The 20027-nt window shown below is 37.0% G+C and overlaps 1 protein-coding gene and 1 pseudogene across 1 annotated transcript; one reads left to right on the top strand and one right to left on the bottom strand.

The window, feature by feature from the left end:
* The first annotated feature begins 12475 nt into the window (after window positions 1-12475).
* LOC121140220 (olfactory receptor 4K3-like) lies at window positions 12476-13393 on the top strand. The gene has a single exon (XM_040744930.1). It carries the CDS (start codon window positions 12476-12478, stop codon window positions 13391-13393), a length of 918 nt encoding a protein of 305 aa, XP_040600864.1.
* Window positions 13394-15143: 1750 nt separating this feature from the next.
* On the bottom strand, window positions 15144-16023 carry LOC101833635 (annotated as a pseudogene).
* Window positions 16024-20027: the final 4004 nt, after the last annotated feature.

Consider the following 20027-nt stretch of genomic DNA (forward strand, 5'->3'; position numbering starts at 1 on the left):
TGTTCTTGTACATACACATAAAAACCATTTGAACCTGTGTTCCCTCAGTCATAATGTTGAGTGAGGAATTAAATAAGGAGCTAAATTCCCTGTGTCTCTCATTCCCAAAGACACTGAGAGTGGAATCTGGCTTCCTGGGTGGGAAGAGCACTATTCTCTGGTCTTCTAGTATCATGTCTTACTACCCTAACTTTGTTCTGTATTCTTATTCTTCATAATCTCCTTTTTTGTCTTTATGTTTCTACCTCTGTTACTGTATATAAGTGGTTTTCAGTAAAGTTCATTGAAGCTTTTGCTTCCTTTCATCAGAAAAGTAACTGAGTTGAAAGGAATTCAAAGATTCTTAAAAGCAATGACATTTCAATTAATAGATGCCATGTTCTGATACTTCTTGCTCATCTTTCCAAAAAATAAGATCATAATTTTTTAAAGCAATGTCTGTATCATGGTGAATAGAGGAAGGCTAAATGTTTTTGTCTTGTTTTTCCATTGGTTTTGCATAGTTTTTGTATCCTGATACTTTGGTGAATGTGTTTACCAGATGTAGAAGTTTCCCAGTGGATATTTAGATTTACTCATGTGTAGCATCATATTATTTGCCAACAAGGATACTTTGACTTTAAACCTCCTTTGACGGCATTTATTTGTATTATTGTCCTAGCTAAGAAAGTACTATATTGAATATGTATGGAGAGATGGACTTCTTTGTCTTTCTCTAAATAATGGAAATGATTTGTATTTCTTTACATTTAGGTTAATATGTGGTGTGAGCTTGCTTTAAGTCACCTTAATTATGTTGCAATATGTCCCCTTCATGCCTTGTCTACTCAGGACATTTGTTATGAAGGACTGTTGGATGTTTTCAAAGGCCTCTTTCTGCAAAACAAATCTTTCCCATATTAAGGATGGGAAGTATCATAATACATGCCTTTAGGACACTGTACATTGATACTTTCAGTGACTTGAAAATATAGCCTGGCATTGATGGTGTATGCCTTTAATCCCAGCACTTGGGAGGCAAAGGCAGGCAGATCTCTGTGAGTTCACGGCCAGTCTGCTCTACAGAGCGAGTTCCAGGACAGCCTCCAAAGCAATACATAGAAACCTTGTCTCGAAAAAAAAAAAAAACCCAGCAACAACAACAAAAAAGAAAATAGAAGCAGATGAAGAAAAGATAAATTACTTTACTGATAATGACATAATACTAATTACTATCATTCTGGAAATGCATATATATGCATAATTAACATAAAATAACCATAGTAATTTTGGGTGCCAAATATGAAAAGTGAACTGAAAATATTAAAACCTTAGAAAGCCTTAAATGAAAACATTTAGAGACAAGTGTTAGGCAAGAGCCTGCCACAATACTTCATGATGAAACTGAAAAGTGGAGGACCAGAGTTCTTAGAAATCCAATCTTAGTTTATACAGTAACTATATATGAAATAACAAGATATGATAGATTATCAAGAAGTTCATCCTGCAGAAATACCAAATTTTACAAGGTTTAAGAAGGTGGTTGTATCATATAGTATACACTCAACCTATGGGAAGCCACTGGGAAATTCCTGGGCAACTCAAAACAGAATTATCCCTCCAAGATAGGAAAGATATGGCAACAGCAATATTAGAAGCTAGTCGTCAGTTACAATGGCAAAAATGGTGTAAAAAGAAGCTAGAGCAATAGAACAATAATTACTGGTATTAAGATTTCACAAGACTAGTCCTAGGTTAAAGACCATATGATAGGTTTCAAAGATAAATAGAGGACAATGATCAAACCATGGAGTCATGTCATTTAGCAGCTTTAAGTTTTGGGGACAAGTTGAACTATCAGGAAAGAGTTCTGAGGCAATTACTAAAATTATACAAAGCTCCAAAGAAGCCTTCACTGATATTTTATAAATATTGACTTAAGCTGCAAATAGAATAGTATCATATTCACAAGTCAGATGAATACTAACCAAATCTCTGGATTTTTAAAATGATAATTTAAAATCAAAAGGGTGATTGGGCCTTGGAAGGCAAGATCAGCACTAACAGAGGAATGGCTTAGAAATACACTTGATAATAGTTCTCATATTTATGATGCTACTCTGATGGAAAAGTTATTCTAAAACTTTCAAGAAAAATCTGAATGTCAGATATTTATTGTGGCAATCAAGGCCATTTTAAAAGGAATTGTAGGCAAAAAAAGTCTAAGAAACATTGCTGGTGTTTTCTTTTCTATTGTTTTTTTTTAATTTTTTTGAGATAATCCAAATAAAATGGCTCTAGCCTTCTGGAGTATGCAGAAAGAATACCAAAGCCCAGTATTGGACTAAATAATGTAGATCAACAAGGGGCAGGAAAAGTAACCCTTTGCTGTCAAGAAACATTTAAAGGGGCCTCCTGTAACCCAGTATCAAATTTGATTCAATCATTCCATGTCACCACTGGAAAACTTCATTCACCTAGCAATTAAAGATGTACTGTCTGTTATTAAAAGCACTGCTCTGGGTTCAATCAAGGACAGGACATTATTAGTAGATAGAACAAAGAAATTAAGCAGAGACCAAAACCATGTGTTTTTGCAAACTGCTATAAATGATCAGACACCAAGGCTAAAACTACAAATAAATGGCCTTAAAATTAAAGTCTTATGAGCAGCTGTCACCATATAGCCTTGGCCCCATAACCACCTGGAGAAGTTAGCACCTTGCCTTCTCCTGTTCCCCTCTATCCCCTCAATGGAGGCCCGTGACCAGGCACATAGCCCAGCACACCTACAAAATTCCCAGAGACCTGCTAGCAGTCCAAACCATCCAGCAGCTGCCTCCATCAGAGCCTTGACCTAGCACTCACTGAGTAAGGTGAGTACTGGGCCTTCTTCTGCAGTCCTCAAATCCCTCATTGGAGGCCCTTGACTGGGGTACATAGCCCTGTCCTGACCACCGAATCCCCAGAGATATGGAGGCAGCCCCGTACCCACCTACCCACTGGGAGAGAGGCTGCCATTCCAGGCTTGACCAAGCACCCACCAGAAGAGGCGCCATCTGCACCCACTGAAAGAAGAGATGGGAAGGTGATAGTATAAGAACACATTCAACAACATAAAGGGTAATATGACCCCACCAGAAGCTAGGCTTTCTACACCAGAAAGTACTAAACATCCCAATGCAAATGAAGCACAAAAACGTGAACTTAAAAACAACTTTATGAAGAAGGCCCTTAAAGAGGAAATGAGAAAATCCATTAAAGGAATGGATGAAAAGAGAAAGAAACAATGGAAGAAATAGAGCAGAATATGAATGAAAAATGTGAGAAATAAATAAATCTCTAAAAGAAACCAAGGAAAGCTAAGGGAAAACAATGAAACAGGTGAAGGAAACAATTCAAACAGTTCAAGACTTGAGAACTGAAAGAGAGACAAAAAGAAAAACACAAACTAAGGGAATGCTGGAAACAGAAAATCTAGGTAAACAATCAGGAACTACAAATACAAGCATTACCAAGAGAATAAAAGAGATGGAAGACAGCATTGCAGGAGTTGAAGATAGACTAGAGGAAATAGACCCATTGACTAAAGAAAATCTTAAGTCAAACAAATCCTTAGCACAAAATATCCAGGAAATATGGGATACCATAAAAAGAGCAAATCTAAGAATAACAGGTATAGAAGAAGTCAAAAGAAGCCCAGCTAAAAGGTGCAGAAACATATTCAACAAAATTATAGAAAAAAAGCTTTCCCAACCAAAAGAAGGATATGCCTATGAAAGTACAAGAAACTTACATGACATCTAATAAATTGGACCAAAAGAAAGTACCCTTGCCACATAATAATCAAAACCCCAAACATACAGAATAAAGAAAGAATGAAAGAATTGCAAAGGAAAAAGGGCACATAACATATAAAGGCAGAGATATCAGAATTCTGAAAGCCAGAAGGTCCTGGATAGATGTTCTACAAACATTAGGAGACTATTGATAATAGCCCAGACTACTAGACCCAGCAAAGCTCTAAATCACTATAGATGAACAAAACAAGATATTCCACAACAACATATCTACAAATCCAAGCCTACAGAAAGTGCTGGGAGGAAAACTCCAACCCAAGGAACTTAGCTACATTCATAAAAACATAGGCAATGGATAATCACACTTTAACAAAAGCCAAAAAAAGGGAAACACACACACAGTATTACCAACAACAAATCCATAATTAACAAAAATCAACAATCAATGGCCATTAAATTGCCTGTAAAAAGACTCAGTCTAACAGAATGGATATGAAGATAGACTCCATCTTTCTGCTTCATACAGCAAACACACAGTAAAGGGTTAGGAAAAGATTTTTCCAATAAAATGGACCCAAGAAACAAGCTGGTGTGGTTATCATAATATCTAGCAACTTAGACTGCAAACTTAAATTAATCAAAAGAGATGAAGCAGATAATTTTATATTTGTCAAAGAAAAAACCTAACAAGATGAAGTCTCAATTCTGAATATCTATGCATGAAATACAAAGGGACCCACATTTGTAAAAGAAACATTACTAAAACCCAAACCACACATAAAACCACACACACTTATAGTGATAAACTTCAAGACCCACTCTCACCACAGGACAGGACTACCAGACAGAAACTTATCAAAGAAATAAAGGAACTAACAGAAGTTATGGCTCAATTGGCATAAAAGACATCTATAGAACATTCCATCCAAACACAAAAGAATATACAGTCTTCCCAGCACCTCCTGATACTGACCACATATTCCGCAACAAAGCAAACCTTAACGACAACAAAAAAATTGGAATAACACCCTGTATGTTACTGCATCACCTTGATTTAAAGCTAAGATTCAACAAAAACACAAATTTCAGAAAGCCTACAAAGTCATGGAGCTTGTACAATGCTCAATTGCATCACTCCTGGCTCAAGGAAGAAATAAAGAAGTTAAAGGTTTCCTAGAAGTCAATGAAAATGAAGGCACAACAATCCAAACTTATGGGACAATTTGGAAACAATGCTAAGAGGAAAGTTAATAGCATTAAGAGCCCAAATACAGAAACTGGAGAGTAGTCATACTAGAGATTTAACAGCACACATGAAAGTCCTTCTTTTAAATTTTTTAAAATTTAAATTAGAAACATGAATGCTTCACATGTCAATTCCTGCTCCCTCTCCCACCCCTCCTTGTTGGGGAAGTCCTGTGCATTTGTCAATAAAGCGCTGTCTGGCCTATAGGGAATCTAGATAGGAGGGACTAGGAGTCCAGGAGGACTCTGGGAAGGAGAAACACAAGAGAGTCGACATGTGACGCCATGGGGTAGGAAGCCCGGAACTATTCTCCAGTAAGAGAAATATTTAGATTAACAGGCAGGAAGGCTTTTCTCTCAAAGAAAAAGCTTCCCATTACACATCCTCTCTTGTCCTTCCACCAGCCGCCCCAACCCTCCACCCAATTCCCACATCATTCCTTTAAAAGAAGCAAACTTACCCAGGAGGAGTAGACTCCAGGAAATAATCAATTTGAGGTTTGAAATCAATGAAATAGAAACAAATAAAACAATAATAAGAAACAGTAAAACAAAAGAGCTAGTTCTTTGATAAAACAAAACAACAAAAAAACTAGACAAGCCCTTATACACACTATGAACAGACACTGAGGAAATCCAGAGAATTGTCAGGTGACATTTTAAAATCCTGTACTCCACAAAACTGGAAAAATGTGAAGAAAACAAACAGTTTTCTGGATAGGAAACACCAAAATTAAATCAAGAACAGACAAATAATTTAAATAGACATATACCCCAAGGATATAGAACCAGCAATCAAAAGTCTCCCAACCAAAAAAAGCCATGAGCCAGATAGTATCATTACAGAATTCTACCAGAAATTGAAAAAGAGCTAATGACAATACTCCTCAAATTATTCCACATAATAGAATCAGAAGGAATATTGCCAAACTTCTTTTAACAGGCTAAAATTACACTGAAAGCTAAACCAAACAAAGACACATTAAGAAAGAGAATTACAAACCAATTTCCCTCATGAACCTAAATGCAAAAATGTTCAATAAAATACTGGAAAACTGCATTCAAGAACACATCATAAAAATAATTCACCACGATCAAGTTGTCTTCATCCCAGAGATGCAGCAATGGGTAAACATACAAAAATCTGTCATTGTAATCTACTACATAAATAAAAAGAAAAACCACATGATCATCTCACTAGTCTCTGAAAAAGCCTTCAATAAACTCCAACACCCTTTCATGATAAAGGCCTCAGAGAGATCGGGGTTACTATGAACATAACTAAACATAATAAAGGCAATATACAGCAAGCCAACAGTCAACATCAAACTGAATTTAGAGAAAGTCAATGTGATTCCTCTAAACTCACAAGTAAGTCAAAGCTGTTTGCTCTGTCCATATCTCTTCAATACTGTGCTTGAAGTTCTAACTAGAGTAATAAGACAACAAAAGCAGATCAATGCACATGAATTGGAAAAGAAGAAGTCACATTTTCACTATTTGCAGATGATATGATAGCTTATATAAGTGACCTGAAAAATTCCACCAGGGAACTCCTACAGCTGACAAACACCTTCAGCAAAGTGGCAGGATACAAGATTAACTTTAAAAAATCAGTAGCCCTCATGTACATAGACAATAAATGCATTGAGAAAGAAATCAGAGAAACATCACCCTTCACAATAGCCACAATCAACATAAAATATCTTTGGGTAAATGTAACCAAACAAGTGACAGAACTATGTGACAAGAACTTTAAGTCTTTAAAGAAAGAAATTAAAGAAGATACCAGAAAATGGAAAGATCTCCCATGATCTTGGATAGGTAGGAGCAACATATTAAAAATGGCAATCATACCAAAAGCAATCTATTGATTCAATGCAATCCCCATCAAAATACTGGCACAATTCTTAAAAGACCTTAAAAAAACAATAAGCAACATTATATGGAAAAACAGAAAAGTTGAATAAGCAGAACGTGATTGCAATTATAAGATTGGAGGAAGAAATTGCAGGGTAGAACAGAGTTTAATGATTTTCAGCAATCTATGATTAATAATTCAAAAGAATTAATGTATGAATTTAAAGAACAGCTTACACCAATTCTTCTCAAAGTATTCCATGCAAGAGAAGCATAAAGGTCATTGCCAAACTCTTTCTATGAGGCTTCAATAACCTTGATACCCAAGCCAAACAAAGACACAACTAAGAAAAAGAACTTCAGACCAATATCCCTCATGAACATTGATGCAAAAATATGCAATAAAATACTGGCAAATCATATCCAAAAACACATCAAAACAATCATTCATCATGATCAAGTATGCTTCATTCCAGGGATGCAGGAATGGTTCAACATACGAAAATCCTTCAATGTAACCCACCATATAAACAAGCTGAGAAACAAAAATCACATGGCCATCTCACTAGATGCTTAAAAAGCCTTTGGCCTAATCCAACACCCCTTCATGATAAAGGTTTTGGAGAGATCTTGGATAACAGAAACATAGCTAAATATAATTAAAGCTATATACGGCAAAGCAACAGCCAACATCAAACTAAATGGTCAGAAACTCAACACAATTCCTTTAAAATCAGGAACAAGACAAGCTGTCCACTCTCTCCATACCACTTCAATATTGTACTTGAAGTTCTAGCTAGAGCCATATGACAACAAAGGGAGATCAAGGGGATACAAATTGGAAAGGAAGAGGTCAAATTTTCATTATTTGCCTATGATATGATAGTTACATAAGTGACCCAAAAAAGGCTACCAAGGAACTCTTGCTGCTGATAACTACTTTCAACAATGCAGCACGATACATGATCAACTCAAGAAAATCAGTAGCCCTACTATATACAGATGATAAAAGGGCTGATAATGAAATCAGAGAAACATTGCCCTTTACAAAACAAGTGAAAGACCTGTAACACAAGAACTTTGAATCTTTAAAGAAAGAAATTAAAGAAGATGGAATGATCTCCCATGCTCTTGGATAGGTAGGATCAACTTACTAAAAATGGCAATCTGACTGAAAGCAATATGCAAAATTAAAGCAATCCTCATTAATGCAATCCCCAGCACAATTATTCACAGACCTTAAAAGAACAATTATCAACTTCATTTGGAAAATCTGTTTAACCAAAACAATCATGTTCAACAAGGTCACATCTGGAGGCATCACCATCTCTGACTTCAAGCTGTATTACAGAGTTATAGCCCTGAAAACAGCTTGGTATTGACACATAAATATACAGCTAGACCAATATAATTGAATTGAACACCTCGACATTAACCCATACATGTATGAAGACCTGCTCTTTCACAAAGAAGCTAAAATTATACAATGTTAAAAAAAAGCATCTCCAACAAATGGTGCTGGCATAACTTGATGCTGCCATGTAGAAGACTGCAGATAGTTCCATATCTATTGCTATACACAAAATTTAAGTCCAAGTGGATCAAAGACCTAAACAGGAATCCAGCCACACTGAATCTCTTAGAAAAGAAAGTATGTGGGACCCGTGAACCAATTGGTACTGGTTCTCTGAGATACCATCTTACTCCTGTCAGAATGGCTAAAATAAAAAAACTCCAGCATGGGACTGATCATGACCCCCTGAATGTGGATGTCAGTGAGGAGGTCTAGGTAACTTATTGAGACTTGGGTAGTAAATCAGTATTTATCCCAGGTATACAAATTGACTTTGGGCATCCATCCAACAATGAGAAATGCACTCTCACCCTGGATTCTTGGGGGTGGGTCTACGCCCTACCCTGGATGAAATGACAGACTATGGACACTGCCAGGTAGGGCCTCACCCTCCCTTGGGAAATGAGGGAATATTGGAGGGGTTGGTGGGAGGGCATGGGAGGAGGGGAGAGAAAGGGAGAGGGACCTGGAATTGACATGTGAAGCATCCTTGTTTCTAATTTAAATTTTAAAATTAATAAAAAAGAAAAGAAAAACTCTAATGACATTTTATGCTGGAGAGGATGGGGAGAAAGGGGAACACTCCTCCACTGCTGGTGGGGATACCGACTTGTACAGCCACTTTGGAAATCAGTATGGAGATTCCTCAGGAAATTTGGAATCAGTCTACCACAAGACCCAGAAATTACACTCTTAGGCATATACCCAAAAGATGCACATTCATACAGCAAGGACGTCTGTTCCATTCTGTTCATAGCAGAATTATTTGCAATAGCCAGAACCTGGAAGCAACCTAGATGACCCTCAACTGAAGAGTTGATAGAGAAAATGTGGTACATTATACAATGGAGTATTATTCAGCAGAAAAAAACAATGGAATCTTGAAATTTACAGGCAAATTGACAGCACTAGAAGAAACCATCCTGAGTGAGGGAACCCAGTCCCAAAAAGACAAACACAATATGTACTCACTCATATATGGATTTTAGACATGAATCAGGAGAATGCCAGCATACAATCCCATGCCAGAGAGTCTGGGAAACAGAACCTTCATCCAGAGACTGACAGAGGCAGAGGAAGACACCCACAGCTAAACACTCAACTGAACTGCTGGAATCCAGTGTCAGAAAGGGAGAAATGATGAGCAAAGGAGTTAAGACTGGGCTGGTTTAACTCACAGAAACAATTGACCTGAACAAGGGGAAGCTCTTGGACTCCAGATTGATGGCTGAGTGGAAAGCATGGGACTGACCCAGACCCCATGAATGTGGGTGTTGGTTAGGAGGCCTAGGTAATCTATGGGGCCTTTGTAGTATTTATCCCTGGCATATAAATAGATTTTGAGTGACCATCCCACAATAAGGGATGCTCTCTCAGCTTGGACCCTTGGGGGAGGGCCTAGGCCATACCCTAGATGAAATGGCAGACTCTGGAGATCCACCATGGAGAGCCTCACCCTTCCTGGGGATCTGAGTTCAGACTGGGTGGGGCATTGGTTGGCCTGGTGGGAAGGGAGAGGGAGGAGGGGAAGGAGTGGGAACTGGGATTTGCATGTGAAATAAACTTGTTTTTAACTTAAATTTAAAATAAAGAATATGGAAAAAACATAAAGTTCAACAACAAAAAAGTATATATAAAGAAATGAATTTGAAAATAAAGACAAATTGCATAATCTAAAAAAAGTTGCTTATATGACTCATTGGTGCAATAGAGGGTGATCATAGTATCAAGAGAGGGTGAGAAAGGAAAAAATGTCTCTTCTGGCACTTCCATGTGTGGAGATAATTGTGTAAATGAATACATGAAGTATGAAACTACAGGCATGTTTCCCTATTTTTCAAATAATTATTACATGTATTCATGTGCGTGCATGTGTCATGAATGTAGGAATGTCTATATTTGTCCTTGAACATATATAGACACGGAACAGCACATCTGTGGGCATCAGAAGACAGCTGAGTGAGCAGATTCTAACCTACATCCTGTAAAAGATTAACTCAGGTCATCAGGCTTGGCAACAAGTGATGTTAACTGCTATAGCATCTCACTTTCAAGTGTGATTCATCTTTTAGCTTGTCAGTTGTCATTACACATACAAAATGTTAACTCACAATTGTAAACTATTTATAAAATTAAAGGAATAATTTATCTTTTTTTGAGCTCTCAGATTCAATTCGAGAGAGTTGGAGCCTATGGATCCCTAATGACTGAAAGTAAAAGACGTTCCAACTACATGGACCTATTTAATGTGCAGAACTGGAAAATTTCCAAGGCAGACATGACTTTTTTCAGCATATATAAACCACACTGAAGTGGAACTTCCCACCAACACTGGTCATAGAAGAAACTATGTAAGATTTTCAGATTCCAGGGAAATTAGAAGAAACATCATCCAAAAGGCAAGGTTTGTTTTATAAGGTGATTCTTGTAGTGATGGGTACATAATAAACTGATTTTTGTATTATCATCTCAACTACTCACTTATGGTTTATTTGTGGTTGTAATTTTAGTGCCATACTTTTAAAATCCTTCATGACTTCATAGTATCTTGCATTCATATTTTTAATTATTGTGTTTGATAAAAATATTGCTTTATTCCATTTCAACTTATCCTTAAGATATTGAAAACATAAGGCAGTCTTGTATGCTCACATATAATGATTTCTTAGAGTAATATGCAGCATTCCAAGTCTCTCAACATGGCAAAATTCATACTCTCGAACACCCTTTTACATGATTATATTTTCATTTTTGATGCTCTATTTTTCAACAGACAGGGAATAATTTAGGTAAGTAGTCATTAGAAATTGGAGACATTTGATAGTGATACAAATTAAAATAATCAGAATTCACTAAGAATTCACCAATATAAAAAGGTGTAAAAATGGCATTAATATCCAAAGGGGTAAGCATGCTCAACTTTGAACACAATAATATTAATTTTATGTGAATCTGACAGTTTTTGTTACTTATACTGGTCATTCTTACTCATTTGTATTTAAATAGCAAATTCATTTGTTTTACAAATGTCATACTAATTTATAGAGCTGATTGGCACAGGAAAAAATAGACATTATTATTACTAATGTGGAATGTTTTATGTATTTAAAAAGGAAATCATAAAACATCCTGTAATTTGTTGACATTTTAATCTTCCAATTTCAAACCATAAAAATAGTATGAAAAAGAACTGGTATAAATACTAAGAAAGAAATCTCATGAGAAATAAATAGACACAGTCAAGGAAGAAAGAAAGGAAGAAAGAAGAAGTGAGACAGAAAGTTATAGAGGCAGAGAAATCAGCTTTCATGAATAAGTGATTCAAACTATTGCATGAAATCTCTCCATTTAGATTTGAAGGTCTGTAAGGATATGGCAATAAGCAACATCCATCAGGCCTAGTGATGTGTAATTGTACAGAGATACACTCTGATGGATCAGTCTAATGTTCAAAAAAAAACACAATGCTAAAAGCATGACATGACCACATGTATTCTCAATTTATATGATGAACCATTTTAATCATACATTTTAATGTATCAATTTGATTTTGTCTGTTAAAGGCATAGTCAAAACTACATTTCTGCATGGGGATTTTATGTTCATGTTTAAAAAAAATGTCAATGGGTTATCATTTTGGTATGACAGCTAGTTGAGGCTGTAAAAGTATCTCAGATATTCCTAGAAGAAAATTACCTCTGAATCCATGAAAGAAGGTAGATTTAGGGCTTGAAAAATGTAAATAGAATATTTTGTACAGATATTTTAAATAATATACTCATTTATATACATAGTTTATATTTCATATGTGTAAAGTTTCTCCTATATTTAGAAAAATTTTCTGATTAGAGAGAATACAAACACACATACACAGATATTTTAAACTTGACTGGATACAACACAACAATATGATTTGTATACTTTTCTTCTTAATTGACTAAGAACATTAAGCTATTATTTCTATTTCAGGAATTCTTAGGCTCTGTCTCTCTCAATCCATTGGAGCACAGTGTACTAAATGGAAAGAGCAAACCAGTCTGTGGTATCTGAGTTTGTTTTTCAGGGACTTTGTACATCAAGGGAGCTACAGATCTTCCTCCTGCTGCCATTTTCCACCCTTTACTTGATGATTTTTGTAGGAAACCTGTTTGTCACAGTATTAATCATCACTGATCATCGTCTCCATTCTCCCATGTACTTTCTGTTAGCCAATCTGTCCTTTATTGACTTTTGCCTTTCATCAGTTACTACCCCCAAACTGATCATAGATCTCATAAAAGATAATAAAACCATTTCCTTTGGGGGCTGCATGAGCCAAATCCTCTGTGTGCATCTCTTTGCAGGGGGTGAGATGGTACTTCTTGTAACAATGGCCTATGACCGCTATGTGGCCATCTGCAGGCCACTCCACTACACCAGCATCATGGACACACAGAAGTGCATCTGGCTTATTTTCATATCATGGATCATTGGATTTGTGCATGCCATGAGTCAACTGATCCTGATTTTGGAGCTACCTTTCTGTGGACCTAGAGTGATAGACAGTTTTTTCTGTGATATTCCTTTGGTGATGAAATTGGCCTGCGTGAATACTGATACTCTGGGAATCATGATAAATGCTGAGAGTGGTGTTTTAGCAATAATTTGTTTAGTTATTTTGTTGATATCTTACACTTACATTCTATTAACTGTTCAGCTTCACTCTAAAGATGGCTCATCAAAGGCACTCTCTACCTGTACATCCCATATTATAGTGGTTGTGCTGTTCTATGGACCTGTCATTTTCATCTATCTATGGCCAGTCAGCATCACCTGGGTGGACAAGATTCTCTCTGTGTTTTATACAGTCATCACACCTCTCCTCAATCCAGCAATCTATACATTGAGAAACAGAGATATTAAAAATGCCATAAAAAAGCTGAAAAATCACAGGTAAATTTGGAGATAATTTTGAGAAACTTCTTCTAATCAGAAAATTCATAGTGTTTGTACTATTTTAGCTGTATTTTGACCCCAAACTTTTATATATAGTTCATCCCTGCATGGTATTAGCTGCATGAATTCATGATTATGAAAAAACTATATGAATGTACATCCAAAAGTCTAATAGTTAGATTTTTGCCACTTAGAAAGAGTAATAACTGCACCACATACTTATGTCTGAAGACTAGAATACTGATAATGTTCTAAAAAAATAATTACACTTTACTAATTATTACACAGTCACAAAACTGTGCAATTCACTTTAAGTAGATCATTATTTACAATGTGCCCATTTAAAAATACATCACCATATTTCAATTCTCATTCTAATTTAACTCCAGGAGATATTGAAGATGTTTTTGAGATCTACATCCTCTTAGATATCAAAATGATTTACAAATCAAATCATAATGCCAGTTGCCTCATAGTAACATAATTTCTGTCAATTTTTCCAAATTGTATCTATTTAATGAAATCATATTTACCTTTTTCTAATCCTTAACAGAACAGGCATTTTTCACAATATTAGAATACATTTCCCTCAATCCACATTATTTTGATGTCTTTATTTTAGTTTATGTTATGAAAGTAGGACAGTGTAGTGAAAATATATGCTTTTTGAAAATATATATGATGTATATATGCATATACACATATTTCCATATATATGCATAGACTGTTCATGTTAGTTATCATTTGATAGTGTATGTCATTTACTGAATAAAACTGTGTATATATAAACTTACAATAGTTTGATATCTAGTGTATTCCTAAAAAGAGATGTAAGTCATAATTTCTTGAATATTCTATTGTACTATTTCATGAACTATGATTAAAATCAATATACATGTGTCTTCTAAAAAGTTAAAATATTCTTATAACATATATAACATGAACTAATTAAAAACATGCAAATATCTATATTGTGTTTTCCTGAAATCAGATTAAAGATGAGCAAGGCTCATCTCTGTCCACACACCTTGAGCATATGGGGAATATATTGGGAAGTTTCACTATATTTTTCCTAGACTATTATCTCAACTGTGTTTATAGATTTAAATATCTGATTTTTTTAACTTAACAATCCTGTATTAGCAATACAAAAGCACAGACAGGGCACAGAAACAAACAGTGATAGAGAATCCCTGCTCCCAAAGTTCTTAGGTTTCCTGTACACAAATTGTAAAAAAGTTTGGTCACTGTTTGAATTTTGAATATACCTGCTGAAACTGATCTGTTAACCCTATACTAGCTTGGGTAAAAACACATTATTCCAGATCCTCACAGTACTTGTGCAAATCTGTATTTACACTTGGACTGCCTTGTCACTCTTCAAATGTGTATTTAACTTCCAGTTTCAGAGGTCTGAGATTGAAGCCTGACATATTCTTTTGGGTTTTATGTGCACAACAACCATACAGTCAAACAGCATTGGTGGGGCCAGCAAAGGTTGCTGGTGGTGTCTAAGCCTGTAAGATAACACAGGCAGAGTAAACTAAGTGGCTTGTGAAACCCGAATTCAAACTCAGGTCAAGAGAGGGCAAAACAGCCAAGTTCCTGATGGCTTTCCTCATTGGCATGAACCAACATGTTTTTCCTCCATCAGTCTCATCAGTGGCTTGCACATGACTGCACCTGGTAAATAAAGTAGGCCTTTATAACAAAATCCCATCTGCCCAGTTGTGCACACAGAATGCTCAGGATCACTGGTTGCTCTTCCTTTTTCTTGGTCTTTTTTCCCAGAGTGTGCAGCTGTTGGAGTCTTTTGCCCCTCTCCCTTCACTGTGGACACAGGCTGCTTAAAATTAATTTCATTATCTTTACTGTCATTGATTTCCATCACTTCTGACTTTTGTCTCTCCAAAAATGTTGGTGTACAAACTGGTGTAGGACCCTGGCTGTCTTCAGACGTCTTAGACTGCCTCTTTTGCCTGTTATGAATGCTTTTGATAATTCTCCTCAATATCTTCTTCGACTTTTTCTTACTTATACCTGAAAGCCTTTCTCCTGGGGCAGGCAAAACCAGTGAAGGAAAACTATAATCAATCCCCTTCTTAGCTAGCTTCTTCCGGAGTAATTTTTCCTTCCTCTTGAACCGCTATTCCATCTTTAACATTTCAAAAAGCCCCCATTTCTGACTATAGCGTTTCACTGAAGGAAATGATGGCTGATGAAACGGAACATTCCATTCTTTAAAGAGTTCCTTATGGACTTTTTCTGGTGGCATGAATTTACACGATAAAAGTCTTTCACCAAAAAGGTAGTTGTCCATTGTTTCTGCAACTATCTTGGCAACATCCTCAGACTCAAACTCCATAAAGGCATATCCTCTGCTGTTTCCAGTCCACTTCTGGACAACCTGAACATGCTAATAGTGCCAAACTGGGAGAAGTAGTCATAAACGTGGGTTTCAGACAGGGTTGACGGCAGGTGGCCCAGAAAGATCACTCCAGGGTTAAGATTTCCTTCCTTCTTCTGCTTTTGCACACGCTGCTTGACTTGTGTCACCTCCTTCTGAAACTGCGAGTCTTCCTGAGGATTCATCGCCAGAGTCGGCTTGGCGGGACCAGCTAACCCCGCCATGCTGGAGGAGCCTCACTAATATCTGAATGTTTAAGTCACCATTTTTTCTTTTGTGAAATTTGTTTTTTGACAATATCTACAAATAAGCTGATTGCATCTGACTAAAGTCCCTGACCACTAATTTCCCTCCCACTCCTATTAGCCACTTCCCCAGACACGTGTACTCTAGTCCCTCTCTACATTTATGTTTTTGATTTTTACTTTATGGCACGCATGGGTTACTCAGAGCCATATGTGTGTCCATCAATTTGGAACCATCCCTGGAGAAGGGTGAGTTTATTGGTAGGCCACAACTGAAGAAAATGTCTGTCCCTGCTCAAAGTTTAGCAAGGTAGGTGCCATAGAGAACACACTCTGATCTATGATTGGCTATTGGCAGTTATCTGTGTGGGGCCCAAAGAAGGCATCTTTGGAATCACAACTGCATTGGCTGTGCCATGCCCACCAGATTGCAATTCATAATCCTTTACACTATTCATAGATTTCATTTGCCCATTTTCCTCATTTCTCACATCAGTGTTATTTTATAAGTGATTTGAAACCTCTGCACAGCTTACTTTCACATGTCCAGAAGCATATTATAAAAATAGAATACTATGAGAACTCCTTGTGAAAGTGTAATTAGACTGGAAAATGAGCTGTTATTGCCTGTATGATTTTTAAGAATACAATTTTAATTAAATTTTAGCAATTTCCTGACATTTCTTCTATACAATTGATGTTTTCAGAAGAAGCACAATGGAGACAAATGGGACAGCTCATCAAGTTAAGGAGCTTGCTGCTGAGCCTAATGACCCCCATTTAATGCACCAAATCGACATGTTAGAAGAAGAACATCAACTGTCAAGCTGATTTATCTTTTATTATTATTATAGTTGTTGTTGTTGTTTGTTCTTCTCACTTATACTACATTCTGACAACAGTTTCCTCTCTATTCCTCTGCACCTAGTCTCTTCTCTCCACATCCCCTCTCTCCCAGATCCACCCCCTCTGTCTCCTCAGAAAGAACAGGCTTCCCAGGGACATAAACCATACACAGTATAATATACTACAATAGCCAGACACATACCATCATATTAAGGCTAGAAATGCAGCACAGTAGGAGGAAAAGAGTCGTACCATCGGGCAGAAAGTCAGAGACATATCTTACTCCCACTGCTAAGAGTCCCACAGTAACACTAAGCTACTTAGCCATAAACTATATGTAGAGGATCTAGGTCAGATCCCTACAGCATCCCTTATCTCTGAGAGCCCCCATGAGTCCCAGGCAGTTGATTCTGCAGGCCTTGTTCTTGTGGTTATCCTGTTCCCACTGGATCCTCTGAACTGTCCTCCCTCCCTCATGGTATGCAGTACTGTCTGAGTTCTGCCTAACATTGTCTTTGGGGCTCTGTGCCTGCTCCTATCAGTTGCTGATGAAGACTCTCTGGTCTACATAATGGTGATTCTGCTAGGCTCCCATGGAAGAACACTCATATTTGTCTTTCTGTTTCTGGGATACCTAACACAGGAAAAAAATTTCAAGTTCCATTCATTTGCCTGCAAATTTCATGATGTCATTGTTTTTAAAAGCTGAGTAATACTACACAATGTATATGTGCCACATTTTCTTTATCCATTCTTCAGTTGAACAACATCTAGATTGCTTGCCATTCTGGGTATTTTGAGTAAAGCTGCTATGAACACAGCTGAACAAGTGTCCTTGTGATAAGATAAAGCATCCTGGTAGGAATGTACAGTTGTACAGCAAATTTGGAAATAAATATGGCAGTTTCTCTGAAAATTGGGAACACATCTACCTCAAGCTGATTTTAGAGGATTGCAGTTATAAGACTGCCTTGACTCCCTAAGAGACTGTACTTTTAAACTGCATTGAGACTGTGAAGGACAGCAAGGGCTCTTGGGGTTGAACTCCATGTATTTGAATTATGATATGGCTATAGCCTATGGGAGTCAGGGAGTGGAATGTGGTTGTTTAATAAGAATGGCTCTCATACGCCCATTATTTAAATGGTTGTTCTGCATTTGGTTTAATTGTTTGAGAAGTACTTGGTGCAACTTTTTTGTAGAAGGTATGTCAATTAGGGGTGGGTTTTGAACTTTCAAAAGCCCATACCATCCATAGTTATCTCTGGCTCTGTCTCTCTGTCTTTGTCTGTCTTTGTATTTCTCTCTCTCTCTCTCTCTCTCTCTCTCTCTCTCTCTCTCTCTCTCTCTCTCACACACACACACACACACACACACACTGCCTCATGTTTGTGGATAAAATATGATCTCTAGGATACTGCTTTAGTGTTGTGTCAGCCTGCCTGCTGCTTTGCTTCCTGCCATGATGATCATGGAATATAACCCTCTTGAACCATGAGACCCATACGTGCTTTCCTTTATAAGTGTCTTTCACAGTATATGTGGTAGAAAATAACTAAGAAAATGAGAATGAAATTTGAAAGGTTTGTGTTTACCTGTGCATACTGAATATTAGCTACATAGTAGTATACTAAATGTTCCAGATCTGATTATTAGAAGATGTAAATAAAATGAAATAAAATCCAATATCTTATGAGTAATAAATTTTGTCTGTAGTAAGAAGTACTGTTTTCTAATAAAGAAGCCAGCCATACATAGTATTAATAGCAGAGTAATAAACTGAAAATACTTTTCATAACAAAAGGTCCCAATTAATGCCAGACTGAAGTCTCTTCATTTTGTGGAGTGATGGCCCTTAGGCATTCCATATCAAACTATGAAATATGTTAATTCTTTTATCTTCAGTCCTAAAGCAGTCATAAATCCTCCTGTCACCCCTTTCTCCAAGCATGTGACCAGACTTCTTACTAGTATAAATGAATACTCTCAGCCAGCACAACTGGAACATTGACACCACTGTGTATGTCTTTGTCTCCTACTAGTAATGTAAAACCTGAAACAATAGTTAATGGCTTTGGAAATATTAATAACATAAAGGAGGTTATGCATAAAACTTGTGCTTAGTGATACCTGTTGGAAGGATAGGAAGAACTAAATATTTTTTGTATTTGGTGTGCCTTTTTTTAACAATTCTTTATTTAAATTAGAAACAAGACTGGGGAGCAGGAAGTTTGAGTCAGGGGAATAATAGAGGAGAGCAGGATGATAGATACCATAATAGAAGCAGCCATTATATGTTGGAGGAGAGATATGCCACTAGGAAGATTTCCAGAGACCTAGAAGAATTACACCAACTGTAAATCTAAGCAATAGTGGAGAGGCTACTTTAAATGCCCTTCCCCGATAATGAGATGGATAACCTCCTCATATGCTATCCTAGAGTCTTCATCATGTGACTGATGGAAGCAGAGGCAGACACCCACAGCTAAACACTGAACTCCTGGATCCGGTTGCAGAGAGAGAGAGGAGTGATGGGCAAGGTAGTCAAGACAAGGCTAGTGAAGCCTACAAAACAAGGGGAGCTCATAGACACCACACAGATGGCTGAGAGAACAGCATGGGACTGATCAAGAAACCAGGAATGTAGAAGTCAGTGAGGAGGCCTTGGCAATCTATGGGGCCTCTAGTAGTGAATCAGCATTTATCCCTGGCCTACAGGAGGACTTTGGGTGCCCATTCCACGTGGGCTCTTGGCTTGGACACGTGGAGAAGTCCTGGGCCCTGTCCAGAATGACATGACACATGTTGGGGTTCTCACATAGAGTGCCTCACCCTCCCTGGGGAGCCCAGGGAAGATGGGATGGGTTGCTGGTAGAGGGTGGGAAAGAAGGTGAGGGAGAGGGATCTGGGAAGAACTAAATATTTCCATGGAAAAATATATCAATCTTACAACAAAAGTATAGGAATACAGATATCTTATTTCTTAGAAATGTAGGTAAATTAAAATCCATTTAATACCTTCTACCTTATGTTAGTGAGATGAATCATTAGGTAAAATGATTTTTGACAGTTTAAGTTTCCTGATATATACAAAATCTGAAATGATTTGAAAAATAGTCTGTAGCTTCCTTTATATT

Source organism: Mesocricetus auratus, unplaced genomic scaffold, assembly GCF_017639785.1.
Source record: "Mesocricetus auratus isolate SY011 unplaced genomic scaffold, BCM_Maur_2.0 Super-Scaffold_100004, whole genome shotgun sequence".
Taxonomy (NCBI): domain Eukaryota; kingdom Metazoa; phylum Chordata; class Mammalia; order Rodentia; family Cricetidae; genus Mesocricetus; species Mesocricetus auratus.